General features: G+C 43.8%; 1 protein-coding gene across 1 annotated transcript in view; it reads right to left on the bottom strand.

Moving 5' to 3' along the window:
• Window positions 1-17,603, bottom strand: part of WDR49 (WD repeat domain 49) — a 76,845-nt gene that overhangs the window by 40,778 nt on the left and 18,464 nt on the right. Inside the window, exons 4-6 of the mRNA XM_074963615.1 lie at window positions 9,245-9,685; window positions 7,023-7,199; window positions 5,484-5,658 (exon numbers count right to left, since the gene is read on the bottom strand). Of these exons, the coding sequence (XP_074819716.1) occupies window positions 5,484-5,658; window positions 7,023-7,199; window positions 9,245-9,685 (793 nt within the window). The remainder of the gene's footprint in view (window positions 1-5,483; window positions 5,659-7,022; window positions 7,200-9,244; window positions 9,686-17,603) is intronic.

Genomic DNA, 17,603 nt, shown 5'->3' with positions numbered 1-17,603 from the left:
CAATGAGGGTTTGCCTGCATTAGGACTGTGGAATGGGGACCCTAGACTTTATTTTCCCCCTCTCAATAACACCTCCTGTTCCATAGTAACACTGTTTGTATTGCCACAAAATTACTTCCAGTTATTTTCAGAAAGTATCATTGTGCTGCAGTATTTGCACCCTTCTCAGTGAACTATAGCCCTTTCTTATGAATGACAGTAGACAAGAAAACTTATCACTATTCTTTCAAGTCTTCATGTAAGTTGATCAAATCCCATCTTTAAAAAAAAAACTAAAAAAACCCCTATATATATTTGCCTTTTATCTGAAGTTCCCACATGTTGAATAAACCATTTCCCTGTACTGTGAGTTTACCAATCTATTCTCTCCCAAATCTGTAACTTTAGCCTTGGTAAACAAATAAAGGACAGAGAGTACAGGACATCTAAATGACATTGACTATCTATAAAGTGTTTTATCAAGGTCTCAGGTACTATCTCTGCCTTTACAAGTTATGCTGTTTCTTGTGTTACTTTCCTCTCAACTTTAACACATTCATGGTCTCAAGGCTCCAACATCATTTGGAAATGTTGAGCTTGTATTTATTCCCTCTATTCTCTCCCCCACCCCCCACCCCTTAACTTCTTTTGTCCTTGTGGTAACTCAGGTATGTCTGGAATCTATCCATATTGCACTGCATTGAGGCTTCTTGTATTCTATCATCTCCCCTTCTATATATGAACCACTTGTTAGTAACAATGGCCTTCTCACTTAATTAAAAGCCCCTTGAGTATGTGTAATTTCCTCCTCCAGCTACCTCCCCTTGATAGTATTTCAAGGTCATTTAATACCACATCTGAAATATTCTCCATTCAAAATGCAAAATTATACATCTCCAATCTGAGAAGAGAGAAAAATCCTTTCTGTAAAGATGGAATTATTTTTTATTACAGTGCTCCATGAATGGTTCTGCCAGAAGGGTTTAGATTTTTTTTTCCTGGAAAAGAAAAAATAGAAATGAAAAATTCTGACGCTTGAAGAGAATTATATGAGCTACTCAAAATCCAGGGGAAAGTACCATAGATTGGGAGCAGTTAGGAAGTGGGTGAATTTTGAACTGAAATTGTTTAGCCAGGGATTGTATGATAACCAACAAATAGAGTGAAATTCACCCCTAAGCAAGGCCCAAGGCAAGGCCTACACACCACTTAAATCCTCAAAATAGGAATTAAGTAGTGCATTGACCTTGAGCTAGCCCTGTGCACAAGAGTGAATTTCACCCATAAGCCTTAGTAAGGGCTTGATCCAAAGACCGATAAGCCAACGGGAGCCTTTCCATTGACTTCAGTAGGCCTAGGTAGCAAGACTAAAACCAGCTAATTATGCTATTTTGAATGCCAAAATAATAAAGGGGTCTCAGTAAAATGAAAGTAGTTCCAGGAAGGGCTACAAAAAGGATTCCAAAATGCAACCTTAAAGAGAGGCTGAACTCATCAGATATGAGAAACTTTGAAGAGGTGTTGCAAAGAATCTTTCTGGTGGTGGTTTGTATGTCCTTCGGGGGTTGTAACAAAGAGAAAGAGGAGAAATTATTTGGAGTTTGTCAGTGAGGACAAGATCAAGCATACTGGCTTGACAACAGAAAAAGGAAAATACAAGTTTATTACAAAGAGACCTAAGAAGTGGTCAGTCAGGTGATGGAACAGTAAACACTAATGTTACTTATTGCATTGATCTCATATAGCTGATCCAGAAGAATTATGAAGTGCTTTTGCAAGCTATTCACCTTAAAATGGGAGTTGTTGGTGCTCAGGCACCTCAAGATTTAGTTCTGCATGTACATTGGGTTCAACGCAGCACTACATAATAGTTCAGCACAGGAAATGAAGAAGAGATGAGGAAGAGGAACCCAAGAATTACCTGGAGGTGTCATTCAGATGCCATCGCAGGTCATACTGAAGAGTAGTATAGATTTAACACTCAGTAGGACAGGGTAGAGGAGCTCCTTACTTGTGCTGGGAGTTGCACTAGATGACACAAGCTAGTAATAAGCAGCCTGAGCTGCTCTGGGACACTTTTTTGGAAGGTACTTTTGGGCACTACCAGCTGCGTAGTCTCCCCATGTATGGCCCAGATGAGCACATCAGGAAATCCATGCCATACATCCATTTGGATAAATAGGTTTCCTTAATGGAGCGCCAGGATCTGTGCCCTCGCACGATACATTTCTGTGTGCGGATAGAGCGAAAAGTCCTTCTAGACACCACTAGGTGTTCTAAGTCTCAAACTGCAAAACTGCTTACTTTGCCAATGTAAGAAAACGAGATATTACAGCTCAGAATGCAATAAACTCCCTTTAATGGGATCCATTTAGAACTAGATCAGAATGTTGTATGACTTTACTGCCTTTGCCCTAAATGCTGAATTTGTGCAGCACTCTAGACGGGCATTCATTATAATACCCCGCTGATCTATCTTTCATGCTTCGTGCATCCCACGTCAATAAAAGCAGACCTAAATGCCTGATTTGCAGTTACTTAGATCCGTGTACAAGCACATTTCACATTTCTCTCAGAATTTATGTAGTTAAAAACAAAAAGCACTCGCTCTCCCTGCGGGCCCAATTGTGGCAGTTAGGCACAGGCCTGAGTAGGAAGCAGGTCCGAGCCACACCTGCCCCAGGGATGCTCAGGAAGGGATTGTACCTGGGGGAGGCACAGTTCCTAACTGTCTACCCTACAGAGGGGGAGAGTGCACATTGTACAGCCTGCTTCCCCCCCGCCCCCACCTCAGCCCACTCTGTATGGCTAGTTGTAGGAGTGGTGGGGCAATAGGCTCTGCCTGATCCCTGCACCATTAGAGTGATGTCCAGTGCTGGGGTGCCTGGAGTAAGCAATGTACCTGCTCAGTGCAGAGGACTGCAACTGTTCCCCACCCTTGAATGCAGGAGAAGCAAAGGGAGGGCTTTACAGGAGAGCATGTGTTCCGGTCAGCACTGAGCTGTAGTAAAACACACAGAACATAGCATGCACCAATAGGCGCCAGCTCCATGGGTGCTCCGGGGCTGGAGCACCCACGGGGAAAAATTAGCAGCAGCACCCCTGCCCTGCCCCAGCTCACCTCTGCCTCCTCCCCTGAGTGCGCCATGTCCCCGCTTCTCCTCCCAGCACTCCTCGCGGCGTAACAAGCTGTGGGAGGGAGGGGGAGGAGCGTAAACGCAGCGTGCTCAGGGGAAGAGGCGGGGTTGGAGCGGGAATTTGGGGAAGGACTCCAAAAGGGGAGGGAGGGGGCAGAGTTGGGGCAGGAACTTTGGGGAAGGGGTTGGAATTGGGGCAGGGCAGGGGTGCAGTCAGGGCGGGGCCAGGGGTGAGTGGGGGTCGAGCATCCACCGACGCCAGGAGAAGTTGGTGCCTATGCGCACCTACTAGTCCCACCAGCTAACAGGGTCATCTAGGGGTAAACAGTGTTTTGGGCTACTAGATTTTTAAAGACACACTTTGAAATGCTTGCATGTTAACGTGAAATGACTGAGCTGATTTGAAGTAATGAAAATGCTGGCTTTTCTTAGGGTAGGTACCAGAGCCAGACACAATGACTGTGCTTTATTACTCACAGACAGATTCTGACTGATCCATGGGAGAGTCCCTGGGGGAAAACTGCAAAGGAACTGCCCACTCCCTCCATCCTTTCAGCTCCTGCAAGGCACATAGACAGCTGCAGCCCCCATGCACCCCCCCCCCCCCGGGTTTGCACAGTCTGGTCCATATAGCTGCTCAGGAATGAACAGAGGCCTGGTGTGCATGAATACAAACATTCAGCTGTTTGATCTACAGAAAGGGGCAGGGAATCCTTGTAATCAAAATCTCACAAGGAGAAGGAGAAGTGAGCAGCTATATTTGCAAGGATCTTTGGCCTCATATTTATTATTTCTATGCCTCCTAGAGGAAACCCCAGCTAACCTGCCTTGGTTCCACACACCAAAAATAAATTACTGAGTCAGATGCCTTTCACCCCATGGTCTGATCCCCTAGAGAAACCATAGCCAGCGATTTCTTGGGAGTATCTCCGTGAAGATTCCAGGCACCCACCTGGAAGCCACGCCCCTGACAACTCCAGTGATTCCTCAGATTACCAGGTGCTTGGCCTCTTCTTGAAGGATTGTCAAACCTGAGAAGGGGCCTGTTAAGCCAGTTGGTTGGGACATAGTGTTCTATTACACAAGCTACTTCTTCCATAGTACCAGAGTTATGCTCATTTATGTCAGAATGTCCATCTTGTTGTTCCAGTGCAGTGGAGTCCAATAGATCTCCAACTGGGTGAGTCTTGAGCTGGAACTAATAAGAGGCCCAATCCATCCTTCAGGCTCCCAGCTGTGGTAGGGATTCAGGAGGAACAGGTCTGACCAGAATTGTACCAGCAAGTCACAGAGGATACCCCCCATTCAGCCCAATACTGTCACCTATAGACCCTCATGGTCTTTGGCCAAGTAATCTTCCAGAGCCCTATTGGGGCAGGGTGGTGAACCTCTAAAGCCGCAGCTCCTAGAACCACTAATGTTGTTGCACTATTTGCTGCTATTGTTCTAGTTATTTGATGATACCTCTCTCCTGTCCAGAGGGTGTCCAATATCCTACTCCTAGCACCAAGCTATAACAGGACTGAGGCAGAATTTTAAAAGAAGAAATTCACAGGTTTGAGCACACCTCATGCTCTCCAAGTTGGGATGTTCTAGCTTATCCCCAACTAACAACAAACATGATATGCTGGCTCCATTAAAGTCAATGGGAGCACTGACACAGACTTCAGTGGGACCAGGATCACACTGCACCCCAAGTTGACAAAAGTCTTTAACCATACAATTCAGGTACTTTTCCACATAAACTCAAAACATGCAAAATGCACACACCATATAAGGCAGCTCCTATGTTTCCCACAGAACTCCCTGCCCTGACTTTTGGTCTCCTGTATGTCATTATCTCCTGTCTTTTAAGGAGCTTAGCCAAAATGGTCTCTACTGTACCTAATTAGCAAATTAGCTGGTAACACCGCCCTGTGCTGTCTCTGAACCTGCCCAGAAATTAATCCCCAGTGCCTCATGCTGTTTACTATTTTGCAAGGCCAGAGACACTATTGGGGCAGGACTTCAGGATCCTTTCCAAGGGGCACCAATAGGCCTGTGTACACCATCACAAACCTCTTGACATGAAAATAATAGTTATTATGAAGAGAACCAGGCTGCAGTTACACAGATACTGGTAACCACAACTGCTTCCCTCCGCTCATCATGAGAGTTCAGGTGCAAAGATGAACTGTGTACAGCAGAAAGCCTTCAAGGGAAAAATAATTCTCTCGGCATGAGTGATACTCATTACTATAGATACAGTACCAGTTTCCCTAGACATGCAATTAGCAATGGCTTCTAAACACAAGTTCAGCTTTTAGTAAAGAATATAATTACAGCATGGGATTTTTTTAAGCTTTCATTGTTGTTCAGATTCAGTACCTTGCTTGACCCAATCTTTATAATGAAGTTTGTGCTTTAACATATAGCAGCATTTGTGATACCCAGAGACCAGCTCCTGCCAATTAATGGTCACAGTTGCTTCTTCACCTTCAGGGGAGCTAGCAGGTCGTTCAAACAAAGAGATCAGAGCAGTGGTAAAGGAAATGGCTTGAACCTGAGAAAGAAAGAAAGAACTTTTATTTAACAAAAAAAAAGGGGGGTGATCTACAGACCCCATACCAAATGCAGGCAGGAAGAGATTAAGAACATTCTCTGCCTGCAGACAGCAAATACAACCCCACACCTGCTCATCTAGGAGAAATGTCAATTATGGAGGAACAAGCCCCCACCAGATGTAGTTAATAAGGGCAAACCCAAGTATAAAGGCCAGGGGGGGAAGAGGGGGTGTAGATGAACTTGGGACTTCACAGGATAACAATTTTCTGCCAGCCAATTGGCTTAACAGACCCCTTCTCAGGTTTGACAATCCTGCAAGAAAAGGCCAAGTGCCTGGTAATCAGAACCTGCCTCTGAAAGACTTAAAACCATTTGGATGTACAAGGGAGGAAGATAGAAGTAGAAGCCCTGAGGATAAAGTGCTATTTGACTTGTTTATATTATGTTTACGGACTGTGCCTTTTTTTCTTCCAGTTGATGTGATTTAAGCCACTGTTGACTAAGTCAAGGGCTGACTGAGGCTGCTCAAACTGGGGTTTTGTACAAAGTGGTATCCATCCCTGCTGATAGCAAGGTAGCTAAACTGAATACAGCACAAACTCTCTACCTTATTATAAATTCATAACTTTCAGATATTAGAGTTTCAGTATCATTGCTATGGTTATCTTCTTTAATAAGGCTTCAGGGATTTCCTTACAAGCAGAGATTAAAAGAGCTAAATCTGTATAGTTTGGCTATGTGACAAATAAGGGGGTGACAAATCTAAAAGTAATTGACAGGAGTAATCTGGAAACAGATTGTTTAGTGCAGTATAAGGTGTATGACTGAGTAATGGGATGCAACTGAAACAATTTATTCTGAATAGTAGGAGAAGCTCCTTAATAGTGAAACTGTGGCTTCAATCTTTCAAGCTAGGAGGTAGGAATCACATTGCTGGACAAAATTGTAGAAAATGCACTGTAGGGAATAATTCTACACTGGCAGGAGGTAGCCTAAATGCCCTGAGAGGTCTTTTTTATCTGTGACCACTATGATTTTGTAACATAGCTATAATCTGTATTCTGCCTTTTCATATGTAATACTATGCATAGTATCAGTGTGTGCTACTTGGATTTTTTTTTTTTAATACTGTCATTCACTTTAGTGTTTTATTCGAGAATGGGCCGGCTTTCTGATTTTATCACTCACTACATTGTTAGACTGCTATTACTACTCAAACAAATCCAGGGTGAAAATGGCATAACTATCCGACAAAGTATAACGATGATACAATTATATGATTCAGCCACTAATGACAGTTATCTGCTGAGAAATAGGGAACTCTCTGTGCCAACCTTTTAGTCTTGTTTATACCATACTTGCCTGTCCAGAGACATCCCCCAATGTTAGAATAGCTTCATTTCCATCATGAGGATTATACCAATAGTCCATACATATCACTGTTCCCTGGAGGCCATGCAGCCTGTACTGACAAGACAATCCTTGCTTGGAATTCAGATCATAGAAGCAGATTTCTTTGTTCGTAAAAGCAATAGCTATCTGGAGGAAGGAGATGGAGAGGGGTAGAACAAAATTGCTAGATTAAGCAGTTAAAATATCCTTTAACATAGAACAGATTGTATATATAATCTTTAATGAACTGGTCAAAATTATAGGAAGACAAATTTGCAACAAAGAGTCTCCAATTATTTTCTGGAATATTACAGCCTACATTTAAAACTCCTTTAGGTTCCCTTTCGGCATTCTAGCAATCAAACTGGCTGGCAGGAATGTTCATTCCAAAATTGAACTTTAAATTCAAAATTGTAAGTATTAAGATTATGCAAACATGATGCTAAGAGTTACTCTCATCCAGCCAGGGCAGGTAGCAAAAATGTATGAGGATAGGGAAGATTCAAAAGTCTGGAAACTTCCTCTCAGTAAAACTCTGTGTTCAGGCTATTCCCAGCCAATATAAGGTCCCTATATCCCTGTGCTTAGACCAAGACACAGAATCAGGGAGCCATAACTGGCTCCTTGAGAGAGTTGCACATTATGTTGTACCAGTGGGAGCTGAATGTAGCAGGGGATCTGCCCCCATCAAGTAACCGATGTGTCCAATCAAAACAGCTTCAATTTTTTTAATATCAAATACTTGCAACAAACTGAGCAAATGAACTATGAACCAAGGTTTGTTTGCAAATATGATCTAATGTATCATTTTGACTAAAGATTAAAAGTGAGAAAGTTGCAATGTGTTCTGACAATTTAGGAACTGAACAAAAGGTTACAATTTCTCTGAAAAGTGTCAGTTGTTCATCCAGCCCTAGTAAAGATACGGTAACTAGTTAAAACACATCTGAATGTACCGCATGCAAATCCAGTGACTGACTTTCAAACTCTTACAGATCCTACCGGTATCTGAGCATTGAAGCTGCTATCCTCTTAACACCTGACTTTACAAATGTCGCTAAGCTTTATTAGGGGATATCATTCTTAGACAGAGTAACCATATGGAGCTTCATTTAATATAAAGTATGTGGCTAGTCCATTGTTAGTGTTCAGGGACATATGGCTTGTCTACACTTACAGCGCTGCAGCAGTTCAGCTGCGCCACTCTAGCACTTAGCAAAGAAGCTATCTGTGCTGACAGGAGAGCTTCTCCCATTAGCATACGTACTCCACCTCCCCAAGAGGCAATTTGCTATGTTAAGGGGAGAAGCCCTCCCATCAGCAAAGCTCTGTCTACACCAGGAGTTTGGCTAGTGTCACTGCTCAGGAGTGTGGATTTTCCATACCCCTGAATGATGTAGTTACACCAACATAAGTTTGTAGTATAGACCAGGACTCAGTTATGGTGTCTCAGTTTTTGGGATAACCTGGGTTGAAAGCAACAAGGAAGCACGTTCAACTCTCAGCAAGGTGTAGATATGGGGAGGGAATACTACTGTTTTTGAACAGTGCCCTTTCTAGCTGATCTAAGGCCCTATAAAGGGAGCCCTTTCAAACTCTCCTTGACCTAAGGATGGCAGTTTTGGGGTGGGCCATAAGAGTGAATGGGACTGGAATAAGATTTAAAAAAGAGGGGGTGTCTGACTCTCTGAAGGTCACAGAAGATACCCCAGGACCTAATGACATGAGTGGGAACTTCCTTATTTAACTGTGTAAGCTGGGTGGCAAGGGAGTTACCCAGAGTTACTATCAAAGCTATTGGAAGGGGTGGATATTTTACTCCTTATCTACACATCTATTTTGTTGCTATGTTTTCCCAAGCTTATGACTGTGTGCCTTTCCCTTAATAAAGATGTCCTTGTTTCTGCACAGTCTAAGTGTTTGAATGTGTGGAAGTTCTGCCTCTTAAAGGCACCCAGGGAGGTGCATTTAGTTTCCCCTGGTTTCTGGGTGCTGGTTTACTTATTTGCCAAGAGGGATTCTACAGACTTGAACCCAGCACCTTTGGCTGACATTCACCACCTGGCAAAAGTGCAATAGTCTTCATCATTCCTCATGCTGTACCGGTCTGGCGAATAACCAGAGAACTTCAGCGGTTATCAATTTGATATTTTACAAGTACTAACAGACTTTTTAAAAAGGGGGGTTTATACCTTGTTTACATTTGCTAGCGAGACCAGCGTTGTCACCCAGAGATCTTTCAGTTTGACAGCTTCTGTAGTAATCTGCAGAGTTCTCTGTAGCTTTAAGTTTTCTCCCCAGACTCCCAGCAATCCATTTCTACTTACAGTCAGGTAACAGCTGGAGCCTTTCAAAAAAGTTACTTTTTGAATAATATCTTTGTGGATGGGTGAAAGAAGTCGGAGATTCTTCCACTGGGGAATGACTGATGATCTCGTTCGTTCATCCTTCTCATTAAGGTCCAAGAGCATGAAAGAGGTCACTTTGTCCCAGTCAATGATACCATCTCGGGTCAAATCTATCTTATCAAACATCTCACCAAATTCTTCTTTAGTACTTGGTCTGATCACTGCACACATCTGCTCTGTGAACTCTTCTCTAGTCATGACCACTCTTCCATTTAAACCTGGAGACTTCAAAAAGGACAGAGTGAGACAACAGTAGTTGCACTGGTGCCCCCTTGCTAACAAGCATAAACATGGATCTGCCACAGACCAAGTGGTACTCTTACTCGTGGTATCTAAAGGCACATTCAGTTTGTAATAATGAACTATTTTACAAAACCTGATCAAAGGAGTCTGTCCCTTCACAAGAGGGTCATGTAGATATTTTAACAATGAAATATCTGTATAACACACCAGATTGACAGCCCTGGAGTCAAAGTTCTCTAGACAGCCAGGATAAAATTTTCCTTTGTGCAGAGGACCAAACAAAAGGCCACATGCACCACTTAACCCTTGTGGCTCTCTGCACACGGATGAATATCACCTATCACCCATCACCCCCCCAAAAAAAAATTCTGCTGAGATTGATAACAAAGTTGCAATGGTGCATTTTATTTTAAACTGTGGACACCTGTGACCAAAACCTCTTCTCATACGGACTATTGAATAGCTGTCAGATGGTAGTGATTTTTAGTCACTGGGCTGGATTTGACCTGGTGAACTTGGCTGGAAGGCTCTGCATCTTATTACTAATCTCCTGAGCCATTCAGTCAACTCTGCAAATTTTTTCTGAGTCCATTCATTTGCTCATGCCATCAAATTAAGTGTACTTACATTTTTTTTTAAAAAAGGCTCTGAACGCAATACCTCATGCAAGCTCACTATTGCAATTAGTTACTGAAAAAACTAGCAGATGCTGACGCATCCATTTTTATATTAAGTAAAAAAGATGAAAGAAATGAAAAAAAAAAAGTAAATTCATTACTTTGTGGAAAATCAGGTTTAATTATTTCTCCTATTTGCATCCCATTAGCATTTCTTTGTTACCTATCTTGTTTTTCCATGTCTCACATCAATGACACTCTATCCTAGAATGCAAATTATCTTGTATTGACACAGGAACTTTTATTTCACTTTTGTGTAGGAGAACAGGGATCTCCACTTTTGTGGCCTGATTTTCAAAAGTGCTGCACCGTGCCCACAGTGAGGGCAGTAGGAGTTCCGGATGACCAGCACCTTTGCAATGGTGATGTGGTGACAGGGCCAGCCCACAACATTTTGGCACCTGAGGCAGGGAGCTCAAATGATGCCCCCATGTCCCCTTGCTTGGGCCAAAACTTTGAGAAGTCTCAATTCTGCCTTCTTCCTGTTCTACTCCTCTCTTGGTACTGCTCTGCTACCCACTCCAATAAAGGAGAACTAACAACTTAAAATGCCTTGTTCAAAAATTTTAAGTAACACTTAACTTTCAGACGCCTGAACAGCAAATGTAACTTTTCTTGTCTGCATAGTAAACACTGGCATTTTTATTGGTTTGAATAATCAAAGTGGTGCTTTCCGTGCCTTCTTGGTTGCAAAGATTTGAACTGCTTCCTGCTGAAGGTCAACAGTCTGGACCAGCTCATGCTCTGCTGAGATGGTTGCAAGGCCGACCAGCCTCTCCTGTGTCATTGTGGAGCACAGATGTGTTTTTATTAACTTCAGCGTGGAGAAGTTGCGTTCTCCACTGGCAACTGTTACAGGAAGTGTTAGAAGTATGAGCGGAGCAACAAAAGCATTTGGAAAGACAGTGGTCATCTTATCTGTGCACATATATTCCAGAACAGCCTTTGGAGTTGATTCTGCTGAAATGTATCTTGAAAGGGCTTTCAGTTCATCGCCTAAATCACTCGCATCAATATCACGCATGTCATCATGTGTCAACACTGTCTCTAGTGCCCTTCATTGCTGGTGTAGGTCTTCTTCAGGTATAGTGAGGCATTTTGGAATATCATACAACATCCCAAATATACTGCTGTTCCTTGAGCTGCATGAAACATTCTTGAGCTGACTGTATTGCACAATCTAGCACCTGGTTAAAAAAATTCCACTTTGAATTGTTGTTTAGGGTCTCTTATGGGATTATCCCATGCCTCGTAATCAAAATGTCATCTTCTTCGGTGATTCTTGTATTCTTGAATGGGTGGGAAAATAGCTTCAGTGTGAAGTTCCTCTGCCAACTTCTGTGCACTCTTCAGAACGTTTTGAAATCCCTCATCTGACTGGTAAGACTATAGGTATGACTTTGCTTTGTCCATTTGTTCCATTGCTCCAGATATATCAAGGTCAACACCTTGGAGTCTCTTGCTTACAACATTTATTTCAAACAGTATGTCATGCCACAACACTAAGCCACACAGAAATTTGAAGTTATGTATGTTTCTGGTGATGCCACTGTTCTCCTACAAACAGTTCCCGTCATACCATTATCCTCCATAATGGCAACTATGGCATCATCTATCTTCCCAGTTTGGTGTTTGATAGGCTTTATCGCCTCCACTCAACTTTCCCATCATGTGGAACTCAGTGGTTTCAGTGTCAGAGAGGATGTTCCCAGATGTTGCTTCAAAATTTCCATCGATGAGGTGATGCAGAGAAAAATACATAGATGCTTGGAATTACATTAAAAAATCCAGCAGCCTCACTAGAAGCTGATGCTGCATCACTGACCCCCAAGTTCAATGAATGAGAACTGCATGGGACAAAAAAAGCTCAAGGGTTTAACTCTTGGATCCATGTCTGCACTCCTCTGTTCTTTCCTCTTATGTTGGCACCAATATCATAACCCTGACCTCTCATGTCAGCTATCACAATTCCCATATCTTCCAGCTTTTTAAGAAGCACGTTTGTCATACCAGCTCCTGTAGTATCATCAATGTCAATAAATTCTAGAAAATTCTAGAAAATGCTCTCTGACAGTCACCATTGCAGGAACATTTTCACTAGGTTCTGTTGTTGTTAAAAACGCACCATTAAAGTAATTTGTTCCGTATGGCTGATGTCAGGTTTGCAGTCCAGAATAACAGAGAAATATCTTGCTGACTTCAGATCTGCCGCAATCTTCTGTTTGACTTTTGTTGCCAGTAACTGTATGATCTCATTTTGAATGGTTTTTCCAAGGTAGTGGTGTGTGTACATTTCTTGGGTGGTGACTCTTCTTAGATGCTGCTGGAGTACAGCATCAAACTCAGCCATCAGCTCCATAATTTTAAGGAAGTTTCCATTGTTTGACACATACAGCTGATCTGAAGTGCCATGCAGTGCTAGGTTTTGGATAGCAAGCATTCTCACAGTGGCAATGAGCCTTTTCAGAACATTTTGCCATTAAAGAGACTCTGATGCAATCTTCTCTTGATGCTGATCATCTATGATGGCCTTTAACCTTAGTCTCATCTCAAACTCTTTCCACCTATGGAATGCTCTCTGGTGATATTCTGCCTTCTCATGGCATGCCAGATTTCTAGCCAGATTTTTCCAGTCCTTTGTTCCTGTAGAACGCAATGTGGCTGGAACATTAGACTGGAAGAGTTTGCAACAAAAACAGTATGCAGCATTTTGGGTTTTGAGTACATAAGCCATGGCCTCTCCACTTTGTCACCACTGGGGATTTCATGCCAGTAATGTGTTGGATGGAAACTTCTATTTTCATTTTCTTTGGAGAACATGAAGTTTTTCACTTGCTGTGGCCCATGCAGTACAAGGAAGTCCCTCAGGCTACTGCTCAAGTGGGTCCACAGTCCTGGATCATCTAGACTTAAGGAACTAAACTCAGCAGCAGCTGTTTCTTGCACCTCCACCACACTCTTCTCTGATCTACACTTTTCTTCAGGAATGTGCATGGTTGCATCCATCTGAGACGGACATATGGATGCTGCAGTAGCTGCCAGGTCACCTGCACTCTGACTAACTGGAAGATCAGGCATCTCCTCACCACTCACATCCTCACTGGGGCCAGAAGGCTCGCCGCGTACATTAGTGTCTATGTATCTCAGGAGAGCTCCTTCCTGCTTAGATAGAAAAGCTTCCTTTGCTTTCTTTCTTTTTCTGAATGCTGCCCCAGAGGGGTGTTTTCTTCTTTTACTCATGACTGCTGTTCTGTGCCAGCTACAGTGGCTCTCAACACTCAACTGAAGGGGACAAATAAGCAGGCTGGTAGCAGGGCCTTAGTGAGGGAAGATATCAGCGTCTTAAGGGCCTAACTGGCTCCTACTACTTCAGTTGACTGCCTGTTCTCCTCAAGTGGGTTCAGGGAAGCAGCAGGAAACAGGCAGCTCCCTGCGAAGCTGGTGTTAATCAGTCTAGGCTCCTGGGGGTGCTAGAGAGATACATAAGAGGCTCCTCATCCTCTCTCTCCCTGCAGCTCCTGCTGCTTTCTGTTATTCCCGCTTACCTTTTCTCCTGCCTGCCTGTTATGTCTCTTGTGCCCTCCTTCCTCCAGCACAGCACTCCACCATCTCTGTGCATCTCAAGCAGAGTATACAGATGCACCAGCAGCAGACACAATTTTCTACATTCTGGGTCCTAGTGGTAACCCCCCACAGTCTGGCACCTGAGGCGGCCACCTCAGTTCGCCTTATGGTAAGGCCAGCCCTGTGTGGTGAACAGTTGTCCATCAGAAACAGGGCTGAGTCCCCCCTCACGCGCACACACACCTTGAGAATCTCATTGGAATACCTAACATCCCTCAGATGGTTACACTCTCAGCCTGGGGAGGATTGATAGCAGCAGCTTAGAAATGAAAAGTTCTATACCCATTCCCAATCTTGCATTTCCCAGCATCATATATTTACATCTTAATGTAATATTAATTCAGGAGCTAATTTAACATTTTCCCACTGTGATGTGTTCAGCATCAAGACATTGCCATGTAAATGAGACAGCCACCTCCAGGGATATGTTTTGTATTTACCCAATTTGATCTCAATTCACTGAGATGTTAAAATGTGACATGAGAAGGAGTTTGCTCCTTTTTTAGCCTAGGACTCTCAGAATATCAGCCATCCCTGCAGAGAATCACACGGCTTAGAAATTTAAAGGTGCAGTACAGAGAGAGAGCTACGCACGCTTTATTTAAAGAGCATTGAATATAAAGATTTTTTTGAAAAAAAAAAGGTTCACTGGAGTCTTTTATTTCAAGATTTTTCATTTTTAATAGGCACAGCTCTTAGGCCCTGGTCCTGCAAACTCATAGGCACATGCTCAATTTCAAGCAAATGAATAGTTACATGAGCTTAAGTGTTTCCAGAATCAGAGCCTTAATCAGGATAAATTGTCTACTGAAGTGCCCCAGTGAGAAGGATTCTTCTGTACTCCCTCTATTGATATACCTTCCTTTTATTTTCCCCCATCTTTTGATTCTGTGCTTCTCTGGTCAATTTGATTCAACTACTAAATATATTTTTAATGAAAATGTACAGCAGAATCACTGCCAGCTACTGTGAACAGCCTCTCAAGTAGATTGATATGTTGCTCCAGAACAGATGCACCAGTCTATCTTACTCCTCCACTATTTTCACCATCCACTGAACATGGTATGTTAATGAAAGATTGTAAGGAGGCAGACAGCATGTAACTAGACTGCAGGTTGATGGAAGGTTGGAGGGGTTTGTTTTTTTCCATCCCACATCAGTGGTTTCACTTGTTTATTAAAATTTCAATTATATTATTTTCTGGATGGTTTTCTGCCTAAGAGTCTGGGATAACATAGTCTTTGAAGCATGGGCGGCGTGTGAACCGCCAGCTGGGGGAGGCTAGCCCTCAGCCCCGCCCCTTACACCAGAAGCCCCGCCAGAGCCAAGCCTGAGCTTCCATCGATTGGGCTTTCAAGATGGCAAGAGGTGGGACACCGCCTTCTCAAAGCACATACAAATGCAGAAAGTGATCCAGGATGAAATTCTCTGGGCTGAAACCAGTAGGCCTTTCATCCTGTCTGCTACTGCCCCAAAGAGCTGCATGGATTTACAGACTAGCTTGGTTCTCTCAGTGTGGAAGACCAGGGCGGGTCCAGCATGTGGAGACTCTGCTCCTCTGCATGCTTGTGCAGTTTTGGGAAGAAAATGGGTAGGAAAATAGCCTGATTACTATGAAACTACTAGACCACCTTTGAGAGGAACATGGGGGGGAGGAGAGGGGACAGTTGAACCTTGTCCTTAAAGAACACTGTATATGGGAGGATCTGACAGAAGGGCTCTGATTTCTGAGACCCTCCTGGCTGAAGTATTCGCTACTAGGCAGCCAACCTTCCAGGAGAGAGACAACAGAGGGCACAATGCCACTGGCTTAAAGGGAGGGCCCATGAGTCTTGAGAGGACCAGGTTTAGGTCCCAAGGTGGGATAGGCTTGTGAATTTGAGGGTAAAGTCTCCCTAATCCCTTGAGAAAGGGAATGGACTTTTCATGTGAGAAGACCGACCTACCATCCATTGGAGGGTGGAAGGCTGAGATTGCTGCCAGATGCACCTTGATCGATGAAATGGCTAGGCCCTGTTGTTTCAGATGGAGCAGGTATTCCAGCACCAACTGGAGGGGTGACCAAGTTTGTGAGAGGCCACACAGAAAAACGCTCCCATTTGGCTAGGTAAGTCACTCTAGTGGACCGTTTCCTACTACCTAGCAAGGCCTGGCAGATTTGTTCTGAACATGTCTGCTCCACCAGGTTCAACCATGGAGCTTCCATATGGTCAGGGGGACGGCCCTGAGGTTCGGGTGGAGCAAGCAGCCATGATCTTGCGAAGTCAGGTCCAGGAGGGGTGGGAGCAGCAGCGGGGTTGCTACTGGCAGATCCAGCAGCATGCCGAACCATCGTTGTCACAGCTATGCGAGGGCTATAAGAATAACCCTTGCTTTGTCCTGCTTGACTTTCAGAAGGACCTTGTGCACCAGAGGAATGGGCAGAAATACATAGAACAGGAGCTATGTCCATGGTAGTAAGAAGGCATCTGAGAGAGAGCCTGCTGTGACTGCGTAGAAAGCAAAACTGCTGACATTTCTTGTTCCGCTTGGTTGCGAACAGGTCTACAAGGGGAAACCCCACCTCTGGAAGATGATCTGGTCACTTCTGGATGAAGGGACCACTTGTGGTGAGAAGAGAAAGACCTGATGAGGTGATCTGCCAGAGCGTTCTGGGCTCCCAGGAAGTGGGAAGCTTCAAGGTGGATGGAGTGTTTCACACAGAAGTCCAACAAGCAAATGGCCTCCCTGTCCATGGAGTGGAATGGACATAAGCAAGCACCTGAAGAAGAATGTAATTGCAGGAAAAGACCATTTTCCTTAACTTGACTTAACAGAAGTTTCCGGAGCACAGGCCCTGGTTCTCATGGAGAACTTCAATCATCCTGACATCCGCTGGGAGAGCAATACAGCACTGTACGACAATCCAGGAAGTTTTTGGAGAGTGTTGGGGACAACTTCCTAGTGCAAGTGCTGGAGGAACCAGCTATCGGCCATGCTCCACTTGATCTGCTGCTCACAAACAGGGAAGAATTGGTAGGGGAAGTAGAAGTGGGCGGCAACCTGGGCAGCAGTGACCATGAGATGGTTGAATTCAGGATCCTGACAAAAGGAAGAAAGAAGAGCAGCAGAATACAGACCCTGGACTTTAGAAAAGAGACTTTGACTCCCTCAAGGAACTGATAGGCAGGATCCCCTGCGAGGCTAATATGAGGGGGAAAGGAATCCAGGAAAGCTCGCTGTATTTTAAAGAAGCTTTATTGGGTGCAGGAACAAACCATCCTGATGTGCAGAAAGAATAGCAAATAAGGCAGGCAACCAGAGACCACATCTTTGGTGAGCTTAAACAAAAAAAAAAAAAAAAAGCTTACAAGAAGTGGAAACTTGGACAGATGACATGGGAGGAGTATAAAAATATTGCTCGAGCATGCAGTGGTGTAATCAGGAAGGCCAAAGCACAATTTGAGTTGCAGCTAGCAAGGGATATGAAGGGTAACAAGAAGGGTTTCTACAGGTATGTTAGCAACACAAAGGTGGTCAGGGGAAGTGTGGGACCCTTACTGAATGGGGGATGCAACCTAGTGACAGATGATGTGGAAAAAGCTGAAGTACTCAATGCT

Source organism: Natator depressus, chromosome 9 (assembly GCF_965152275.1).
Source record: "Natator depressus isolate rNatDep1 chromosome 9, rNatDep2.hap1, whole genome shotgun sequence".
In the NCBI taxonomy this organism is placed as follows: domain Eukaryota; kingdom Metazoa; phylum Chordata; order Testudines; family Cheloniidae; genus Natator; species Natator depressus.
The sequence above is the reverse complement of the archived record's forward strand: the minus strand, read 5'-3'. Positions and strand labels throughout refer to the sequence as shown.